The 23,850-nt window shown below is 40.1% G+C and overlaps 1 protein-coding gene across 5 annotated transcripts in view; it reads right to left on the bottom strand.

Annotated features, from left to right (window-relative positions):
- Positions 1-760: 760 nt before the first annotated feature.
- The window catches only part of disc1 (DISC1 scaffold protein), a 38,817-nt gene continuing 15,727 nt past the window's right edge, over positions 761-23,850 (bottom strand). For 3 of the 5 annotated variants that reach the window (XM_067525562.1, XM_067525558.1, XM_067525561.1), the window contains 5 exons: positions 16,925-16,985; positions 10,688-10,925; positions 8,551-8,595; positions 4,158-4,280; positions 761-2,174 (listed from right to left, as the gene is read on the bottom strand). In XM_067525562.1, coding sequence (XP_067381663.1) covers positions 1,974-2,174; positions 4,158-4,280; positions 8,551-8,595; positions 10,688-10,925; positions 16,925-16,985 — 668 coding nt within the window. In that variant the 3' untranslated portion in view covers positions 761-1,973. Of the gene's footprint in view, positions 2,175-4,157; positions 4,281-8,550; positions 8,596-9,585; positions 9,622-10,687; positions 10,926-16,924; positions 16,986-23,850 lie in introns of those variants that run through there. The other 2 variants (XR_010916252.1, XM_067525559.1) reach the window with 2 other exon arrangements.

Genomic DNA, 23,850 nt, shown 5'->3' with positions numbered 1-23,850 from the left:
TCTGTCATACCTGTAAACTCAATTTGTGCAAAACAGAGGCAAATAATATTAGAATAATGCACTAACTGAATGCAGACCCAGAGGACTTCAAACTGCATGGTGCTTTAATTTACATCAGGAGACATCTCTTCCTGCAATATCTGCCTGCTGAAAACCATCTGGGTTTTTCTCTGTGGCCATTTTATGAGCAGAGCTGCCATGTGGGGCACAGTGTGGTGCAAGCACACTTTCAATTATGAGGTGGGGGTGTTTGGCAGAAAGGTGTGTATGCCAGGCTTGGTCTGTACGCTGCCTGATTCTGATAGATGTGGAGAGTTCTGGCCTGGCAAGTGGCTTGAAACCTGGCAGTAATGTGAGAAAGGGCCATTGTGCTGCTGCAAAAAAAACCCTGAGCACTCAGCTGTGTTTACAGCCCAGAGTGAGGCACTGCAGACACACCTCTGAGGATCCCTGAGCAGCCTCCTGCTCCAAAAACACTGGGAAAAATCTGATGGAGACAAAGCAACACCATCCCATTTCCCCCCGCCATGTCCTCTGTGAGGCTGCCTCCCAATTAGCTACACCACTGCTGCCGAGGTAAGATAACAATAGAAGCCCATGTATCCCCTAAAGACCTCGCTAGACGACCTTTATTACCGTATTGATATCTCCGACATGTCACCGCTGACCTCACTTGCCTGGCAGCACGCCCGCTTATATGAGAGAAAATTACCAGAGGGGCTGTAACTCAATAGAAGAAGAAAACAGCAGGACACATTAGTCTGAATGGTACATGCTGTAATTAGCAAGATGCTGTACAGAATAAATATCGAATACAGACAGTTCAAGCAGCACAGTAAATTAATAAACTTATTAATGGGTGAGAGTACAAAAATGGAATGGAAGAGCGGAATGAAGAAAATTCTAAATAAACATCAAATACAATACAATTATTTAAGAATACAAACAAACAGTAGATCAAATACTTCATGTGCCAACTGATATTTTATCGTTCACTATTTTCTACATGCATAAGATACAGGTTTGACAGATATTTTAAAATACAGATCATCTCTCCCAAGCAGAAAGTGCTTTAAAAAGTCGGGGAAACTCTAAATATTGCATTTATTTTTAAATAAAGGATATATTAATTTAGTTTTCGAGTTAGTTCGTATTCTGAAGCACCACAAATTTCATAGAGCAAACTACATTTAACTGAAGCCGAACATTCAAATTTCTGTGCTGATATAAAAATTAAGCAAACATTTGGATTAATATGCAGGACTGTTATCTTAGAAGGATGTTCAGATTGTCCACATTGTCCTCAGACGAATTACAAATAGATAATGTTTGTAAGCAAATACATTGATATATCATATTCTTGTTCTCATGAAGTATATTTGACTTTCATACAAAATGCCGGATTTTGGTCAGACAGGTGAGCCTGCTCTAACTTAAGCAAACACTGGACAGCAAACATAAGTGAAATGACTGAGTCAGATCAGACTGTGTCGGTCTCCTGTGAATTCATGTTTTACTATTTAGCATAAGTCATTAACTTTCAGTAAAAAGTCCACAGTAAAATGCACAATTACAAAATAGTTTGCAAATGGAAATAATTCAGAAGTGAAAACCCATTAAAAACCCCTGTTGTTGAAAAAATAATCATTATGTGAGCTCAGTGGCCTAAGGCACTTTTTACCTGGTTTAACTTGGGCTGGCAAGATTTGAGACATTTTGAAATTTTGCAGTAAAACGTCGTTTAGTGTGTGTATTAAAGTCCTTCATGTGTTCTTTCACTTGTGGATGGATAAAATTGTAGACAGACTTTCTAAGGCTTTGCACTGGAAACTTTCCACAGTAGCACAGAGGCTGGTTTTCAGTGAGGCTTTATAGTGAATGGACACTGGGTCACTTCCACTGCAAAGCCAAGGTCAGACTCCCGAAATGCCAATCTGTGAGTGAGTGGTCATAAAACACTTCGGCCATCCATTTCAAATGTCCCAGCTGTCACTGAAATACTGGTCCTCTTCTTCCTCCTCTTCCTCTTCTTCTTCCTCCTCCATCCCATTTTTCATGAGGTCATCATCTTGTAAGTCATTGACTTCTTCTCCCTCTGCATCTTCTAGTTTGAGTTGTGCAAGCATGCTTTGTAAAGTGGCTTTTACTTCCTGAACCTCTTTCTCTAATGACTGTTCAAAGTGAGTTAAAGAAGAATCTGATGCGTCAAAGAAAAGCAGAGTCTCATATCAACATGTAAATAAAAAGCATGGCAGCAGACAAATACCAGAGCAAATCTGACATGTATGGCCCTCAGGAGTTAATGGTAATAGCAGAGGACAGGCATAACCTGATAAAGTTATCAATGCCCAGTTTGGGGATTACTGAGACAGATGATCAAGTCATATCCAATTTAACCCCATCTAGTTTATTGTTCATGAGCTCATTGGATCTGTGAGGCTGGGTGGCAGTGTGGAGACCCAAGCAAACAGACTGCCCTACTAAAATATTCACAAAGAATCAATGAAACGGGATAGAAGCTGTCACCACTAGGGGAGGGGAGGGATGGCGTGTGTGTGTGTGGGTGGGGGGTTGTTTAACCTGTTTAGAAACTCCAATTAATCGTGTGAGTGTCCATCTTAAGTGGCAAATCCAAGGGATGGCTTTGATGGCAGATGGGGCCTGATGGCTCGTTTTACTGTCTGAATGGACACAGATTGTCCTCATTCATAATTAACAAGCTGGTAAAAAGAGCTTTTCATAAATACTGCAGAAGGTTCGACAAAACTTTGAAGAAGACATGATCCTAAATTAGAAAAGAAGTTTAGAACTGACCTTTAAAACTAACCAGACACTGGCATAACTGTTACGTTTGTTTTCAATCCCAGTCTCTGTGGTTGCCCATCTACCTCCTCATATTCAGAGCAGGGACTCAATTAAGACCCTTAGCGACTGGAGGTTTCATCTTCCCGTTACTATGGCAACAGCAGCATCATCCCAAGTTCAGCTTCTGTTCAATTTTTGCAACACAACAACAATACTGCCCTGTATTTTTTGTCCTCAAGTGTCCACTCACTTTTGCATGAGTGCACTGACTTCAAAAAGCCAAGATGAATGACATGTAAGGACACAACAACAGAGAGATGGAGAGAAGCGGGCCAATCTGTGTCTATCCCCGACTGCCAGTCTGCATTGATATCATGCAAACAGTGGAGGAGCCTGTACTGACCCTTGACAGCACGGCAGGGGACGTGAATCTCTAATCAGATGTGAAAACAGTCTGGCCACACTTCAACAGGGGAGCGATGGACATACAGTGTAAGACACTGCTTTTGGAGATTCTTAAAACAAATGAACCTTTTCATCAATTTGGACAGATTGGGAAAGTATTACTGGTGGCCAGTATGCAAAAAGAGAAATGAGGCGAGACAGGAAATAAATAAAAAATTCATTCAGGTGGCAAATGTTCTTCATTCGCATGTTGAAATGTCACCTTTTCTATCTCTCTGAATAAACCCACAGTGTAGAGGGGAAAAGTGGAGCGAGAAAAACACACTAATCTATTTCCAATCAGCTTTCTAATTAGCGCGGAAAATTATGTATTGTGACCTGCAATCAGCTTCAACAGTTTCATTTGAGTCATTATCGTGGATATTGTAATTTCCTCTGAGCCAGATCCAGCAAGTGGAAGTGGGCATGCCGAGGAGGGGCGAGGTGGGTCAGCAGGAGGATGGACATTAAGATATGACAGGAGAGGAGTCATTACAGTGAAATTACTCTATCTGCCACAGCACTGCCCCTGTCGGCCGGCTTTAACCTAAACCCTCGGTGACTGGCAGCCTGCATCAAAAGCACTCTAATAACCTCGCTTGGAGATTTAACCATTTCAATTTCCAAGTGGTGCATCCAGCCTGTCAAGGAAAATCATCTGCTTCAAAAGCAGAGCTTCAATTGCTCCTCTGAATGGAAGTATTTTGTCAGATAAGTCTTTTTTTTTTTCAAAAGATAAAGTCACACAAAGCTAACATCAGTCAGCCTAAAGGTACTTTGGATGTGTGCTTTTGAGAGCTGGAAAGCCTCAAAGAATCTAGAGCTCCAAGATGGATGGACAGAGACAGAAACAAAGACAAACAGTAAACTCTTTATATAACACATGTAGAGAGCAGTGAAAGGATATGGGTGAGGGCCTGATCCTGGTTCAGTATCGCTGTCTGCAAGTCATCTTCTAAAGTCATTAGTCTGTCGCTGATAAGCTCGCAGCGCTCTGTCAGGTCAGCCGCCTCAGCCTCGCTACATCCGTCCTGCAAGGAAAAGGAAACAATGCATGGAAAGGAAGTAAGAATAAACAAGTACATGGATCTGATCGTGAAAATAAAGACAAGTATATTGTAACACAATTACTGACAGTTAGAGCCTTTCCCTTATTAAAACAATCTGTTCATTAAGGTCATCACTCATGTGCAAGAGTACATGTCCTTACTTGTAACAAAGGTAAACTCAACAGTAAATATTACATGATTATATTTTTCTTAACCATTCACATTAAACTTGAATCCAGTAAAAATACACACACCACCTGCAATGTAACTACAATTAAACATAGTCATATTATTATGTATTACTCCAAACAAAGGTGGACCCTTTGTGTGAATACAGCATAGCTATACCTTAGTATAGTATTTAAAGAGGTGTACCAGCACTCGAGTAAGACACGTCAATAATCAAAAACAATTAATAGACATCCCGCAGATATCCTGACTTTTAGTTACTAAACTATCAGGTTCCAAAAATGCTGGATCCTTCATTTCCCATAATGCAACTAGATAGTATTTCTTAAGGCCTCCTCTGTTTTATTCCGCCTCAGTTACTCTACTTCCTTTAGCTGGACAGACAAAATCTAGGCTGAGAAATGTTAACTCAGTAAGGCACTATGGTTATAATATACACAAACGCACCAGGAGGTCTGTGTGCACAACATTCTGCAGTGTACCTGCAGATCACTGGAGGATGGTGTGAGGCTGAGTGCTGTGTAAAGTTGGTGGAGAACCAGAGTGCAGTAGGGCAGAGCATCGTGAGAACAGAGCCGGCCATAATTAGAACAGGCCCCTTTGCAGACATTATGTCCTAGTTTCTTAATACTTATCAACTATAGAGAACAAAAACGCACACACGCAAAAGTACACAGACATACTTGAAGCGAATAGACACCTATGTACATGCACACAGACCCAGTGTTATCGTAAGACAACACATAGAAAGTCTAATCTGACTCATAGCTGCAGGTAGAAAATATCAACTCCCTGCAGCTCCGAGGTGTCAGAACAATCACTGGGAAGTCGCGTCTCTGGTCTCTGTCCTGGAATAGCTCTCTCACTCTCCGGATGATGTAACTCCTCCAAAAGAAATGTACAACAACAACAGGCCTGAGGCACAGCGATACAGACAAGTCATTCCTGATGATGCTAAGAGACCAAGAAAGACTTAAAGGCAGAAAAGTCTGCAGGACTAAACATTTAAAGAAAACATCTTTTGTGTGTGAGAAATTTTAATTAACAATCACTAACACAAGTCTGTCCTCGGGCGTCGTTATATGTGATGTTGAGATCTGTGTAGCTGAATGACTTTATAATCTAAAGCCTGCAGACAGCTTTGAAAAGTCAATAACACAACAAGAGGAAAAACAAAAGCCCACTGTGAAGAATGACACTGTTGTAAACATCTCCAACAGTTTGTTAGCAACTTTGTACATAAACCTTTTAAAAACTATTGAAAAGCTGGTATTTTGCTCCTGGTAGTGATCAAAACAATGCAAATTACTTTCTGTGCCACCTCTGCCTCAAACAAGAAAACTGTGGAAATGAAATTTCAGCATGTCAATTTGCATAATAGAGTCCGAAGCAGACATGTATTGGCTTGTTGATCCCTGATGCACATTAGTACTAATATCATTAGACTGAAAGTAAACAAAAATCTAAGCAGAAGCGGAAATGTGAGCACATTATTTAGAAATTCATTATTCAGAGTCCTGTATGTGCAGGTATGTTTATGTAAAGAAAAATGAGTGAGAAGCAGCAGGTAATTGTGTTCCCACGGGTGCTGTTAGACCTGACAGTTTGCACCACGCATGCACTAAGAAGAGATATTCGGCTGCTACTACACTCAAAGGTCATAACTGCTTTTACAAACAATAAAGAATTACAAAACTAATTGTACAGTTTTCACTCTGATAACATCTATACTACTGTTGTAATACAGACATGTACTAATGAATACTATAATATATAAATATGAAATGAAACATTGGAAAGTAAAGTAAAGTAATGCTTTTCTAACTACTATTCCCATTTTGCATTTCGTTGATGAACAATAGTTAGAACAGCACACTCCAAAGACACCCATTTGTTTAGACTAGATACTGACCACTTTAAATAAACATAATTTTGCATTTGTAACATACAAGTGTGAAGTGGAATGTGAAAACAGCTTCAGTTTGTGAGTGCTGTAGGTGGACACTTCTGTCCAGAGCACAATGCACAATTCTTCACAGTCTGATATATATGTAAATATATAAAGTTCTTTTTTGTTGAAAAACATTTAGGCTCAGTGAAGTTTTATTATTCTTATTCAGTTTGACTCCACTTATACTGCATTATAGTAATAAAAGTAGTTCTTGTGTACAATTAGCAAATAGTGTGGTATTGTGACACAACAAGCTTCTCTTTCTAACACATTCTAACAGGGCTGCTGTAATTATAACATTATTATCAAAACTATCTGATTAACAAATTTAATCAAATCAACCTTCAACATTTCAATTTAATAATGTCTCTATTGTTGTGTCATACTGCAGGTCAGTATGAAGAGGGAAATGTGAGGACCTTGAGAGGATAAAAGAACAATTAGTAGAGATTAGAAGAAAATAGAGTAGCGCTGAAACACACACTTACACAACCGAACACACACCAATCAATCTCCATTGTGGCAGCAGGGCAGCAGCTTGGCAGCAGCTAAGTGGAAATCATTTACTTAAAGTCATTATGGAAAGGAGAAAGAGGTCAGACGCTCTGCCAGGCAGAGAATCCAACTCCTCCACAGCGCTATCACAACACCATCAAGGTACCATTTTACAGCCATCATGACATTTGATTCAGTGATGCATCAAACTGAGTTTTATTGATTGAATTATTTCATGTCACCCAGTTTTTCCATTATTGAATGTGGTTTAAAGTTGCATATTTAAGAACAAATCCCTGTCCTTCACCTCCATCCTGAAAAAATGACATGAGTTACTGTTGCCATGCGTCAAGCTTGACAGTTTGTCATGGCACCAGACTCAACCTGTGACTCTTAAGTATGCAGCAGCTACTACAGTCACAGTGGTGACTTGCTCGATGCCTGGAAATCTGGAGTAACTGTAAATCCTTGGAGTAATTTAACAACTCTCACCTAAGGTATTTCCTGAGCCCTCATAAACTCTTCTAGCTCATTAAAAAAAAAAAAAAACAGTCCAGAATAAATATATTATTGGTCCATTTTGAAAATGTCTCCTTGATAAAAACAGCAACAGGAAAAGATGTTGTCTCCAACACTTTTGACAAAAGTCCAGAACCATATTTCAGCATCTTTTTGGCATTGGAGGTATAACAGACAAATATGAAGACAATTATAAATTTTAAGAATGAGAATGTGATTTTCTGTTGCCATCATCGCTTTTCTAATTAAAAAGCCATATCAAACAAAATAAATTAGTCTCCAAACATTATTTTTGAATCCAGAGAGGTAGAAAAGTCTATGAGCATATATCAAATACATTTAGAATTTTATTGACAAACGGATAAAAGGAGTTTGATGTATATTGATGTATATTTTGATAATTGTTGGGGTTTTCCAGATATCCAGAGAATTCACTGTGCACTTTTATCCCTCAGGATGGTTTGAATTTGAAGAGACAAAGGAATCTGTTCTTTCTAGCCAGCAAATCAATTTTGCTGTCTAAAAGTAGGTAGTAGATTTTAATACCTTTAGCTACCTAAATAAGCCAATGTTAGCCCCATTCCTGGATTCAATGTTTGCAGCTTACTTACAGATGTCGGATAAAATGGTCCTACATATGCAATTGTTGGCTTTATGCAGACAGTCCATGATATCAGGTTTAAAAACTACAGTAAAGTTACCATCTTTGGTAACAGGCTTGTAGGTAATGCCGTAAATGGGCTCCTTCCAGTAACAAACATGGGTTTCTTTGTGCTGTTTGGCTACCAAGTGAGATGGAATATAAATAGATGAATTAATAATGGGAACGGGCTGAAAAGAGAAGTTGTGCTCAGCAAAACACTCCACTGTATAAATTAGGTCTTTAAAAAGGTATTGTGCAGAGTCAGACATTCTGCGACGCTGACCCAGGTTTCTCATGTAGATCAGTATTGATTAGTCAGTCAAAAGGTGACGAAGGTCATGTTTAATTGAAGGTCATCTAATGGATTCTAGTGTGTTCCAGTCACTCCGGTGACAGTGTGACACCTTAATTACTCTTATAACATTCAATAAATTGACAGTGTTAACATTACCAACCTCGAGGTGATTGTCCTCCATGCAGAACAGAAACTCCTCTAATTTCTGGAACAAAAGGGAAAGATTTGTTGAGGCCACACAGTCATAAACCTGCTCATGAATTATTGAAAATGCAATTAAGGTGGCTGTGTACTGCATGTGAGGAGCATCAACATAATGAGAAGAGGTTGTAATTATTCATCACCAAAACTGACAAGAAGAAAATAGATTAACTGGCTCATCTGTACTGCAGGTCCCTTTGTTAGTATTCTAAGTATGTAACTGTACATTCTTCACTAAGGAAGGAGGTAATTACGGTACCTACTGGAGGCTAACATATTGTTTGTGGCTTTAGGGTAGGAAGGCAAACAACAAATGATAATCACAAAATGTTTAATTATTATTTTTAATTAAAAATTGTGTAATATCTTACTAACTACTTCATCGCTTTGCTCCGCAGTAAACACTGATGCAGGCAATTTATAACTCCTCAGTGTGTCTGATATGAGATGGTTTAAATGCTGCAATTTTTAATCATTCACAAGAACTACACTGTCTTTGCTTACTCCAGTTACATCCACCTCACAGCAACATATAGTATAATGTGTCTCATGGAGATTTTTATGCGATTGCAAAGGTTTTCTGTCATTCATTTGGTAAATAAAACTCTTCTGTTGTCTGGTGGCCTGACATCAAACAACATATCTATTAAACTAAATTACCATCTGGATTCTTAAAATGTGTACTAATGCAGGTAGATATAGTTTTAAAGGAGTGGAGAATAAGCTAATAGCAAAAATATAATTTATATTTTTATATAGTTATAGTTTGTATAGTTCTAGTTTTTATATATTTTTCTATAATCAAAATCAAAGTGAAATTGTGACTTTGAACTGTTGCCCTGAACCTTAAGAAGTAAAATTTATTTTTGCATTTAGGATTCAGTGGACATTTGATACTTTATGGTCAAACATTTCTTGCTTCATCGCATTTCCCGAGGACAACAAGCCTACAGTGCAAAGGGTGGAGACAAAAAAGAAAAAATGGCTATCTCACCTTTTAGTTGTCGGAGAAATGTTAGGAGGGGCTGAGCTTTAGTGGGACAAAGGAGAAGCAGAAAGAAACAAAGGAAAAGCAAAAAATAGATCCATGCATGATCTGTGTTTATAAAATGCGGTCAGGCAGGCCAGAAAAAAAAAAACCACATCAATGCAAAGTGTGTATTTATGGATGCAGAGAGTAAGACTGAAACAAGTTACAGCACGAGAGGTTACAGCACAGAATTGACAATGACAATTCCTATCCACAGTTTCCAGTTTGAATGCATGCAAGACTCTATTCTGCACCAGTTTAAATCATTGCCAAACATTTGTTAATGGCCAGAGTGTAGGAAATCCATACTGAAATAAGTGAATTTAGGTGTTGCAGAAAAACAGCAAACATGTTAAATCACTATGTTTGAGCCAAGTTAACAAAATATAGTCTCACAAAAACATTTCTGGAAAGTGTACTTTAAAAAAACTGAGATAGGAACAAAGCCAACAGAGTCTGTTAGACTATGTGGGCGTAGAAAGTGTGAGGAGAAGAGAGACCCTGGGGCAGTGGACCTCAACTCACTGTGGGACAGACCAGCACAGAGAATTCACACACTTACATGCAAACACACACATCACTTACATGTATTACCACTAAACACATGTAATCGTGGAGAAATAGACTCTTAAATGTGTATTCAGAAACTCTTCAGGGAAGCCAAAATATTTTCTAATGGTTTCCTCCTTCACGCCCACATTTTCCCTGTTTAGAAATACCTTGGAGAAAACACACTAATACACTGCTGCTCATCTTGCTGCAGTCAAAATACTTTTATTTTCTGACAACAGCTGAATAAATGTACTGAAAATCTTCATTCTAGTCAAGTGGCAAGACTAACCAAAAATGCAGATTTTAGCTGAGGTCATATAGTAAAATTAAAAAAACAAAACAAAACCAAAAAAAATGGCTGTTTTTGTCTGACCTTTCAACAGATGGTTAATTTGTGGAGTATGTAATGGCAAAAATATGAGATGTAAAAAATAGAACTCCCTAAAAGGGCATCTTGTATATTTCAAGTTCACAACACTGTGTGCTGTTATTAAGGCATTAACTGTTGTGTTACCTTAGTGAACTCTGAGTTCTGTAAGTTGGCCTCAGGACACCAGCGCCCTCCTAAAGCAGTCAGCATGGCACTGTCTTCTTCTTCTTTTGTGCAGGGTTGGCTTGCAGGATTAACTGCTGCAGAAGGGAGCTCTTCAATGTCTGTTGAGCTGGGAGTCCGCAACTGGAGGCCTCGCAAGAACAGGTGACACGCTTCAAGATCAGCTTCCCAGATGCGCTCCAGCCCCGGACACCCACAACTATGGAGAGGAAGACACTAGTATGTTAAGAGATGGTTCCCTGTGCTATGACACGGTGCAGTAGAGCATTAACAAAAAGAGATGTTAAAAATTATACAATACAATAAAAGATACAAAATATACACTGTGATACAATATGTTGTCGTGTGTTCATATATATTTTGTAGATAAAACAAACCTAAACATAAAACAGATAAAACATACTGTATATATGATGTAATAAGGCAATTGTTTAAATAGTGCAGTTTATCATAAGAATGATTTGAAACATGTTAACTTGTGAGGTTTTTGGGCATTTTGTATAGTTGGACAGAGCCAGGCTGGCTGTTTTCCCTTAAATCCAGTCTTTGTGCTAATCTAGGCTAATCCGAATGATATTGATCTTCCCTCAAAAGTATTATATTGCTCAAAATTTCAATTGACCAAAATAGTTACAACCTCTGATATATGTAACAGAACCAGTAGTCATTCAGATATTAAGATCCCAGAAAAATTAGGACAGCAGGACATGAAATAGTATGAAAAATATACTGACGTTCAGATGAAATTCCCTAACAGTGAATTGCTGCCTGATAGCTGAGCACAGTAGGAACATCTTTAATATAATCTCTATAATAAAGTAGTGACACAGGAGTGACAGGGAGAAATGAATCATTCAAGGACTGTCTATTGTCTACTGACAACATGTAATGAGTGTGAATGTCCCCCCGGTAGGATGCCCTCTTCCTCAAAGAGCTGCAGAGAGAGAGAAAAGAGAACCTGGATGGGGTCATCAAGTAGGAGTTCAAGGGGAGGACAAGAAGATTCTCTTTAGAGTTACATTCAGTAATCTCTGTTCACTCTCCCTCGCACTGACCCCAGTGGCATCCCAGATGTAGGCTCCAAGTGCAAAAAAAGAGATATCCAATATAACAATTAAAGCAGTTACGTCCAATTCAATATATTATTTGGGGACTTTCTACTGAAAAGTGGAGCTCACGTTTCTATTATTTAGGTCTGGCATGTCACCATTTCAAAGCAATTATTTGTGTTTTATACTAACATCAGGTCCCCCATTCAGTGCGGTAGTCCAACACAGTGAAGTTCCCTCTAAAAGGACGACAGATTTGATGATTTTGGCTTTTTACGAAAAAGAGGTTGGCATTCTCTTTAAACAAAAACACTGCTGAATTATATTTGACCTCTGACCTTTATACTATTTACATTAATTCCCCATAATTCTTCCGTGAGTTTATAGCAACAAATCATTCCCAAACAAGTATAGTCGCAGGTGAAAGCTGAAGCACCAAATTCATTGATCTTGTTACAAATTCTACTTTTATTACAGTACAAAATACAAATATGATACAAAATACAGGAATTGTACACTAACGTGCATAAATGTAGTGACACCTTGGCAACCTTCCTTCCAGAAATCGATCTTGTGCGGCAAAGAAACTAAACCTGGCAAAATGGCGGGAAAATTGTATGTTCTATACATGCGGTACGAAAATCTATTCGATACATATGGGATGAAGATCTCAAAGATAGAAATGTCCTCTGTCTTTCTGTCTGTGCTGAAGGCCAACCCAGGAGGAGATACTCTGTCACAATCACTAATTCTCACATTGATGTAAAAAAAAAAGAAAAGAAAAGATTTTCACACTCTAAAAACAAATATAAGCCTCTGTAATATATTCTGCATTTTCACCTTGTGCATCTCTGCTGCACGAATTAATTTGAGGAATTGCTCATTCGCCATCATATATAAACAAACTCAAAGTCAAAATTCACACAAACAGTATTGTTTAATCTCTCCCTCTGTTCCTTTTTTCTCTCTCAGTGATGAGGCCCCCTGAAAATTGAAAGCCACTTGTTTTCCAGCCCATCTCCTGCCTGAAAAGGCTGCCAACCTCTGTACTCTGCCAACGCACGCCTCTCAGCCGTTCTCTAACCTTCATTTGGCACACAGACAATAGAAAAATTGCCGGGGCCAGCCCCCCGCCCTCTCCACTTTGCTACTCAATGCCGCTGCTTCTGAATTCTGCTATAGTGGGGACGCACCCAGTGAGCCATGCTATTGTTATTTGTCCCTCCTGAAATGGAAAGGGACTCACAAACACACACACACACACACACACACACACACACACACACACACACACAGGGACACCCACACACACCCACACACAGGGACACCCACAGATATGGGTGGGCACACATGGTAAAGTAACTTACACACACCCATAAATCATTTTCTGTGGCCATTGAGTGTCATACAATCATGAATTCCTCAAAGAATGTCAAAGCTGGCCTCATCTATTACAAGAGCTCGTCTTCAATGACAACCCAGCTTCTTTACAAATACAACATTGAATTAAAGCTTTGTGTACTGAAAATTCACACATGTCAATGCCTAAGCATCCCTGTGACGGTGGCATCCTGGTGCCCGTCGGTATGAACTTCTCGCCCAGGGGTTAATTGGTGGCAGCCGCTCAGCGTGCTATTTGACAGTGGCAGAGTGTGGGTGTGCTGCTCCGCTGATGGCCCAGTAATAAGAAGGAGAGACAGGCAGACACGCTCCGTCTACAGTCTCACAGCCCCCCTGTGGGCTGCTGACTGACAGGACTGCTCTTTCTCCTCAAGGCAGTAGCACACAGACAACTACGGAGGATGGATTATGAATATACAGTAAGTGAAGAGCAAAGGAGCAGTGTTCTAGTCCTGCTAGTACCAGTAGGTTTAGTCAGAGCCCTCAAGAGACAGACACCGTCTGTCCAGTATTCTGAACTCTATGCACCATCAGGTCCTACAGAACTGGAGCTGCATCCTCAGGTTTCACACCTCGACTCCAATATCAGACAGACTGTGAAAACAGCTCCTATCCTCAGTCCCAGCTGGAGTTACTGAGAATCAAGCAATGAGTGTCTTTGGGCTAAAGCAAGCTGCATCTCCTTGAGAAATTAAGTGTCCTGAATAACACAACATGGATGTGACTTTCATCTGTAGACCCGTGTCAGTACCTCTCATGTTGAGCATAACCAAAAGCAGTTAACTCAATGGGTATTCACACTTAAGAAAGGAAAAAAAGCGGGAGGAATAGTTCACCTTAATTGTGCAGATCCCAAATATCAGCAGCTGTGTTAATAATATGGTGAAATCCAAGGTGGCGACTCTTGGATGAGGTGTGATGGCTGGATGAAGTGAACTGTTTGTAAGGTGGGGGGCTTTATTTCAGGGGACGTTTTAACAGCAGCCAGTTTAGCACCCAACACCTTAGATTGTCTTTTTGCACATGAAAAGTGAGTTGTTTTTTTTACCCCATTTATATGGCCACAGCATGACGTCAATTTTAACTAAGAGAACACGTCTTGTGTGAATATTTTAATGGCATTTATGTGGCAGTTGTATTTGTTAAAAATGATAAATGACATCCAAATCTCAACAGAAGAATTCATAAATGTAGGAAAAATACAAGAGGCATTCCTAATGAAACATCTGCACAATGTGCCAAACAACTATGCTGTGCTGCTAATCTGAATAAAATGTTTTTTGTTCTGCTGACACACTTACAGCATCTGCACTGCTCTAACATCCTGTTCTAGTCTTTAGCAAGGAGGAGATAATTGGTTTTTTCAACACCATCCGTCTCCACGGAGACCAGCCATCTCACCAGTACTAATCTTCCTCTCTCCTCCCCTCCCCCATTTTCCTCTCCTCACCTCCCATCACCACAGCACTCCATCAATGGTAATGTACATTAGAGCTGACTGACAAAATTTACAGCGGATGATGGCTGTGCATGTGTATCTGAGTGTGTGTGGGAGTGTGTAGATGTGAGTGTGGGGACAACTGTCCATTCAGGCTTGTCAAATATGGGGCACTGTGCCAAACTAGAGCTGGTGGAAGCTACTGGTCCTGCCTTAAAGCCAGAGCTGTATTTGAGATTTGCTGTGGACTGCTTCTATTTATAGATGGTGATCCAACACTGAAGAGTCAATAATTTTTAAACGATGAGCAGGAAAATATCCTGTAAGTCCCAGTACCTATAAGCAGATGTCCTTTACTGTAATTGTTCTTTTAATGACAATTTGGATGGATACAACCAATGTGTGAGCAGTGTCAGCAATAATTTATAAAATCTATTGGTGAAACTGATATAATCAGAATAACTGCACTGAGACTGTACAGTAGGCAGAGCTGTGTTGTAATGCAATGATGGCATCAAGTCACAATGTTATTGTAAATCTTTCTGAGGGCAACATCAGTGTGTATGGAATGGATCCTTAATATTAGTAAAATCCTCCCTGTGGAAACAATAAAAGTCTCTACAAAGTTTTGTGCCACTTCATTAAATGGTGGTTGTGATAGTTTAGTCTGGACCAGAGTAGTGGACTGATAATGGTGTCTGTGGTACAGATAATAAGAGTAGATTTTTTTAAAGGCATAAAGCACTTAACAGACAGAATAGGACTACGAATGAGGCTACTGGTGCTTTCTAAAACCTGTCTGATTCAGCGTTTTTGGCTCTTGACCGTTAAAACAAACTAAACGTTTTAGATTTTAATCGTTTTAAATTTGACTTTTGTGAGTACCCTAACTTTATGGAATCTCCGGAGTATTACTTATAAAAAAAAAAAAAAACAGTTTGTGGTTGTTTAAGTGCGTATGAATAATCAATAGTCATTATACATTTACTTCTTTTCTTGTTATTGGGACGGCATTTTGGGATTTTTGCTATTAATGTAAGTTAACTTTTACTTTGAAGGTTCTGTGTTGAATTATAGTGACCTTTAGAGGTTACCATCTACTGTACAGTATGTGTCTAGTTACAAAAGTGCACATAGTGTATAAATAGGCTGGACTTTTACACCTTTTGTAATATACCCTGAAAATGTCTTTTTCAGGAGATCAGCTTATGTTACCAAGTTGGTTTCTTCACAATTCTAACAGTTGGTAAATTATTTGGTGCAGACAACTACTTCCAGGAAAACCAAACAAAAACATCTGCCCTATTGACAGAAAAGGTCCCAAGCCATGCTTCCCCAATGGGCACTGAAATCGCAGCCATGTATCACTCAACAACAAACAACCCTGCAGTGTGTGACTGACTCCTGGCTTCCAGCCAGAGAGGTGACCCTGCCGCTCCAAGGATGCAAAACAGAGAGTTACTACCTCTCACAAACCACAAACAAGTACCAGGGCCAAGCAGACACACAGTGTCAATATAGGCTTTTCCTGGTTCACAGTAACCCTGGGTGGTCCAACCTTGCTTTAAAAAAGAGACTGAGTGAAAAGCACCGCTCGGATCGTGTACACAAAAATATTACCAGCTCAATTTGCCCATTTGTAAAACTGAAATGGTTCCAAAATGCTGCACAATAATAGCTGATCACATTGCAGCTACTTGGTGCTGTCTGTCTGCTGAAGCGACAGGCTAGAGGAGCTCTAATCTCCATAAGGATTCATAAACAGGCGTATGGTGTCAATATTTGATTGGGCTCCACACCCTCTGTTCAAAAAGTCGGTCACTCAGCGCATCAAAGTGCTGCTTTGTTGCTGTCAGGCAGCCTGAGCAGCAACCACTTGCAACACTGTCTTCAGTGATGCAGGATCTTTGGGATGCAGATTAAAACAATAAAACAGACAGAAAAAGATACAGTTTGTTTGAAATGCTTTACAGATCAGAGGGAGAAGAGGTGAAAACTAAGGTGATATAGAGGTATAAACAATGAAGGTACAGAAAATATGTGGGAAGGTGAGAAGAGGAAGACAAATTGTGCAGGTGAGAGACTGAGCAAAATGTGAGAAAGGGGCTCTGGGAAACAACAGCAGGAGAAAAAGGTGTGAGTGCATGATGTGTTGGGTGAAGTGATGTATTGGGGAGATGGTGCTCTAGTTGGAGGACAATAAAGGTGAGTAGAAACTCCTTGGAGGCTATTGCTCTGTTTATGTCTGTTTTTGTTACTCCTGTTTGAATACTGTGTCCTGTGTGTATTACAAAGACAAAATACTCTTACCTTTGCAATCTGTCCTCCAGTAGTTCAATATATTTGGTAGTGTTCTCTTTCAGCTGGCTTTCTGTGTGGAGAGAGAGAAGTACAAAGAGAACAACAGCCTGTTACTTGCACTTCATTTACTACTTTTATTAGCCAGGGGTATCCTAGCAACCAATTACAGCTCTAATACCAGTAAAACTGACTTGTCATTAGCTATATTGTACATTGGCTCTACTGGGCTAGGTAGTCATCACAGTGGGCAGTAGCATAATGCTGGGAACCTGCAACAGTACTGGGTTCAGTACTGAGGCCTAGCTGGCTCTCTCTTAAGACAAACAAGTGAGAAAAGATTATTCCACCGCTCATGGATGGGATCAAATTGGAGATGGCCTGAGGATAAAAGGGGAAGTTATCATGGTCTTACATTGTGCCAGTTTTTCTGTGGGGCATAAAGTTGAATGGATAGCTTATGTTGCTTCCTGTACCCTTCTGCCAGCATTGAGCTTTGCCTGAGGAGGCAGATGCAGGCTGGCTGAGTGTTAGTCAGGATGGAGAGGAGGGCAATCTGAGCACTGTTAATGAGCTCATGTATGAAACATGAGAATATGCCCCCCTTCCACTGTAGCAGATCTCTGAAAAATAGAATGCACTTACATCAAATTGCAACGCATATATACTCACGCACTTTAAATGGTACACCTGTTCAACGGCTCGTTAATGCAAATCAGCCAATCACATGGCAGCAACTCAGTGCATTAGGGTATGTGGACATGGTCAGGACGATCTGCTGAAGTTCAAACCGAGCATCAGAATGAAAGATGTTTAAAATGACTTTTATCGTGGTGTGGCTTTCGGTGCCAGATGGGCTGGTCTGAGTATTTCAGTACCTGAAGTACCTACTAGGATTTTAACAACCTTCTCTAGGGTTTACAGAGCATGGTTTAAAAAAAGAGAAAATATCCACTAAGCAGAAGTTCTCTGGGTGAAAAAGCCTTGTTGATGCTGAAGAAGAGCATGTCTGAACTCACAATCCTTGAAGCAGATGGATTACAGCAGCAGAAGACCACACCAGGTGCAACACTCCTGTCAGCTAAGAACAGGAACCTGAAGCTACAATATACAAGGACTTGGGTCTCGATATTTAAATTGTACGGTCAGAATTTGACGTACACAACATGAAATAGCATGAAACCATCCTGTCAGATAGCTTAGCTTAGCAATACACGCTACAGTTAGGGTTGGTTGGGCCTATTTCCCATTGGTACAGACTCCAAAAAGCTCTTGCTTTAACCAAGAAATAAACCATCTGTTATTACCTTGTGAATGCATTAGTTCATTGGTGAGTTTTAGAGGTGTTAGCTTTGTTAAATCAAATACTGGTTGCTGTAACAGCTTCAAGTTTACTTTACACTTATGAGACTGGTATCAAACTTCTCACTGAATTCTCGGCAAGAAAGTGTTAAAAGAAATTTGAATGAAAGTCAACCTACTCAGAGTCCCACGTTAAAAAGCTTTAATGAAGGTTAAAAATAGACATTGCTTAATTTTAAGAAGACACAAACCAACAATGGTTAGAAACTACTCTAGCGTAACTTCACTTAACTTGCTCCCAGTGACTACTCACGCTGAGAGAAAGTCACCTAATTGGGTGTTCTGCATCACACTGTGGTTTGAAATATAATTTGTATCATTGTCCTGATGGTGGTTATTAGACAGCATCAGCTCCAGGATGAGACAGGCTGGGGGCTGGAACAGCGGGAGGAAAGAGAAAATGTCTGAGAAAAAATGACTGTGACACACACTTAAACACATTCATTCCCATCCACACTTTGGGGGAAGTAATGAGATGAAGGTAGTCAGGCTATTTATGGTGGTTCCATGTGTGTGTCACAGAGAGGGAGGTCTTGCCTGAGAGTTGTATTCATTCAAAGTGGCCAAATCTGCTCAATCAGAGGGAAGAGTGAGGCCCCCAGAGTAGCTATCACATATCTGGAGAACAGATCTGGAATACGTGGACCAGACAGCTCACTTACCATCCCTGTAATTGCTATGTGAGATCCTATTCTACCTGACAGAGTTTCTCTTGTCAACTTTCATTCATGCTGGCTTCGTTAAGCAGCATGCAAGGAGATAGCCACTGAATAATGCATAGGGGCATTAAGACTGACTTTGGGTGGCGCAAAGCATGTACAGATGAAAAATGACAAAGCAGGCTATGGCTCAAACAAGAGCAGCCAGATTTAGAAATGACAAACAGTTTGGAATCAAAAACGTCAATATAAAAAGGAAGATGACGATGGGAGATACAGACCTGACTGTATTAACTTAATATTTCTTCCTATGCTAATATTGAGGTGCTCAGAGTCGAGTCAGTGTGCCATCCTGTCGCCATACCAACCAGGGGCAATACTAGTGAGCCTTTTCAGGCGTGATAGATGAAAATAATCTTTCTTTTATGGAAGGGGACGAGACATCAAGCAGCCGAGCCTCCTCCTGTGCTGAGTGGAACCAGAGCTCTGGGTGATATTACCACTTCCTGTAACTCCGCAGGAGGCTGCTGTCATTGGCAGGCCATGCGAATAAAATCGGCACTAAAAATCCCATAAAAAAAGAAAGCCTCTCTGTTAGTCGCTGATACATGCGGCAGTATATTTGGTGTTGAGGGAACTTCACAGAAGCGTTCACAAAGTGGCCATTGGAAAATTCATGAGCTTAACCTTCCCTCACACCAGTGATCTCAGCAGGTGCTAAAAATCACTGATTGCTGCCAAGGATCAGCCAAAATCGAAGAGCCCACTCAGTCATAATACAAACAGGAATGAAACACTATTGAAAGATAACGGTAATGTGTTACTAGGGGGTGCAGAACCTCCATTCGCTTCAAAATTCTCATTCATTAGTCTCTTAAAGAAATAATTACTTGAGCTAAATAGATGTAAAGTTGATAAAAATTATGAATCTAATCATTAAAATCAGTGATGTCAGACAAAGCAAATGAAGCAGATATATCTTACAGTTATGCGCAATCCTCGATGATGAAGTTATGGGCTTTAATGAGCCAGCAGAATTTAACGATGGCAAGGTGTTCAGATTTGCTGCTGCATTATGAGCATCTGAACAGCTCCATAATTGAAAGTGAATAATGCAGTAATTCCTTCATTGCCTTGAAACAATAACAGCAGCCAACATCTGTGAGGCCTTCGTGTTGTCTAACAAATTAGATGCAGCTCCGTGTTAGTGTGTGTTGGCACGCAGCGCCAAAAATATGTGCGCTATTAAAGCTTGCGCATAATAAGGACGAAGAGAAATTGTGTGTCTTTGTAATTGAGTTGAAGGCACTGACTGTGATTAATGTGTTTAAGCTTGGCTAGGGCTGTTTGAGTGAAACAGCACTGCAGGTAACACAAACACACAGTCAGCATATGCAGACACTCACACTGTATGAATGTATCTGAACTTAACAGCAGCCCAGCAGCATGGCTAATGGAGGGAGAGGGACAGCCTGATATCTCAGACAGACACTCAATAACCCACGATGCTTTAAGGCTATGGGATCACAAAGCAGAGCAGTAGACAGATTGCAGCTGGCACGGCGTAACATATTGTGAGGCTTTGCACGAATGCACAACAAAAGAAGTCATTTGACAAAAAATTGGCTGTGTGTACAAAATCTGTGCTTGGGTGGATATATATACATTTTAGGTATGGGAGCTGAATTGCTTTGACGGAAATGTTACACATGCTCACTGTTATTATGACTCAAGTCAAATGCAGCTGACTGTTTGTTAGAGGAGAATCTAAACTTACTTTGCCGTGGGCCGCAAAATAACATTTTATCTTATGACTGAATATGAAAAATGGTAAGAATCTCAATAGAATAGGAACTCTCCCAAAATGTGCAAGCTCTTAAACAGCTCTCTGCACCTCACCTGTACACAATCCTGCTCCATTAAACTGGCATCTTATTATTTCCTCAAGTTCCTCCGGGAAAGCCCATTAGCACCAGCCTAAAACATCTACAAAAACACTTTTCTGAATTTCGAGCCTCCTTCCACAGAAGAATTCAATCTAAATAATAGAGGAACAGTCACACTAGTGGGTCTGTTAGAAACAGCAGTGCTTTGAACAAAATGCTAATGTCTGCAAAGCTAAAAACAGCACTAACATTTGGATGTTAGTATCATCATCTTGGTTTAGTATTTGAGAATAAAATTACTACCAGGTGTTAATCTATCCAGTAGTTTTTGAGATTTCCATCTGGACCAATATGGACAGACACAGAACTTTTACTATCCTTAAGGTCATATTAGCATGGCTGAAAACAAACTGTGGTCAAATTTCTCAACTTTGTTTTCAGTGTACTCAGAAAAAATAAATAAATAAATAAATAAATGATTGACGCATAAGAGGGAGCTGTTGTAGTGACACCTCAATCAAGCTCTCTGTTTTTACTGCAATTCTTTTGGGTACAAACGCCATGATACTCCTGACGATTTCACAATGAAATGACATCTTCCACTGAATCAAAGGAAAAATGAAAACTGTCATAACTTCGGATGAAAAAAAACAAATTCTCCCGGGTCCACTTAACCATTACACGACTCTCAATCATTCAGACACTCTTTAGGTGAAGAGCTGTCACACATTCCATCATGTTCTCAACAGAAGTGCCGTGAAACAGGCAGAATCATGAATAAATTATATACGTCCGTAGCCATTGGCACTCCACTTAAAGGAAACTGCATTTGTTTAATACTGCATTTGTTTAATAAGACAGAGTGTCAGTATTTTCATGTGCACACAGGTGCTGGACTGGTATTGCACAGTAAAGTTTGGCCTGGAAAAGATCCAAAATCCTGTACAAAGAGGATGAAAAACATGTGTTCCAGTGGAGTCGTGTGGGGCAGACAACTCTCTTCATCGCAGATCACCAAATTACCTAACTGCTGCAGAAAATACTGCCTGAATACTAACAACAGCATTAAATAAGCATTAGATAAATCAAGAGGAACACACTCTGACGCAGGTTCCAAAATTGAATGTCCTCACTCTTGGGGGTCATTTACTCATCTTATTCAGCTCTTCAATTATTTATTTGTAAATTTAGTATCACTCCAGATCTCTCTTGGGGACAAAATTATACTCTCAGCGGGGAATCAGCCCTCTGCCTATAATGGGTTTGGTATTCATCAGCACTCATGCTCGTGGCAATTAGAAACGTAATGGCTCCCGGGCCAAAAACCCCCACACCACCACACTGAAATACGCTGGGCGGAGATGCTCAACAAGCTGAAGCTGTGTTGTTAAATTAAATGTAAGCGTATTGATTTTGTGAATGTATCAAGTGAGCTATGTGTTGGACAATAGGTCTTCTCATGAACAGGCCTATGGATTTCTTGTTATTAAGATGACGCTAGTGTCATAAGAATGTGCTCGAAATGCCTCAGAAACCAAAATGACGGCCATTTTGACTTTGAAGCAGACAGTAATTTCTAATCCCCTTGAGCTAAAGAAATGGTAATGTGCTGTTTGTGGGCTATCAGTTTCCAGATAGCATGTGCCAACCCCTTATTACCAAATAGGATGACAGTTTAATGAGCCCCTTTCTTGGTGTCAGCAACACATTATGAAATTGCGGCTGCTGCCATATTGTGTGCTTGCCACTTGAGCATTTGAGCAAGCTCTACAACCAATCATTAACTTCCTTGTGTCTTCCCACAATTATGACGTGTTACCCACCTGATTCGCGTTCCTTTGTTTAGCATGCCATTGGTTTCCTCGCTTTTATGTCCCGGAGAGTTGCATTATTATGTTTGAGGCAGCACTGTGTATTTAGCCTACTGACGTGAACTTAAACATGTCTTTGGTTGTCAGAGAAAAGATTAATACTTTGTGATTAAGCAAGTGATGGTTGTTAAGAAGTTATTTTAGCAAGCAAAATTCAGTTAGGTGACTTAGATTCGTGCGATCTAAAGTAGTCGTACCTGCTTTTGCAAGTGAAAAGAACAATAATATAAAACATGGAAGTGACATGAACAAAAACACCCGTCCAGCATCTGATTGCAACAATGAAAGGGTGCCCCCTAGCGACAAGAGAGGGTGCAATCAGAACAAGAAAGTGACTCTACACTGATGGTGATCCTGTAGCCAGAAACCTTAATGGTCTAGATAAGCAGCCTATGTTAAATTACTGATTGCACATGTTTGTTGCGATCCAGAGCTCAAGCCTCCAGGCCCTCATAACATGCTCTGGCTCGTCAGGTTACCTCTCCCCGTCTCAGTGCCTCACAGAGCGAAGTGACCTTTATCAGAACTCTCTCTCTGTGACTTATGGACTAGCCTAAGTAATACTGTAGGTGGTGCCATCAAAATACAGTCCCAAGAAGACAAACCCACTGCCCACCCTGACGCCAAAAAAGTAAGCCCTCTTCTTTAAGCTGCATTCAGACCTCCTCTGGATGGAGAGGGTAGGTGTGTATGCTAATATATCCTGTCTGCACTGAGTGGCTTGGAGGTAATTGGGTACTTCACACAATCTAAACCTCATTCCCCCTACACATCCCCCACCACCCCACCTACTCCTCCTTCTCTTAACAACTGCCAATCCTGCTGCTGGAGCTGAGTCCCTACCGACAACAGATCACTTCTCCCACATTCTGGAGAAAAGTCGTCATCCATTGATGTCCTCCCCCGCGCGGACATCAACATCAAGAGAGGACTCGTCTTTTAAAGAGCTCTCATGATTCAAATTTGAAGTGATATTTAAAAGGTGTACTCACAAAGAAAAGAGAGTCATCTTTCAAAAATACTACAAATGTTTTCTTGACTCAGTGGGAAGGAAAAAAAAAACACTGTATTCTTCTTTTAGAAAATTGTGCATTTATCTAATTTAATATATGATTATTTAAAGCTTATTATATCGACAGTGAAAAAAACGACGACACCTT

The sequence above is a fragment of the Channa argus genome, chromosome 1 (genome assembly GCF_033026475.1).
Source record: "Channa argus isolate prfri chromosome 1, Channa argus male v1.0, whole genome shotgun sequence".
Lineage (NCBI taxonomy): Eukaryota > Metazoa > Chordata > Actinopteri > Anabantiformes > Channidae > Channa > Channa argus.
Note: the sequence above shows the minus strand (reverse complement) of the source record. Positions and strands in the feature narration are given on the sequence as shown.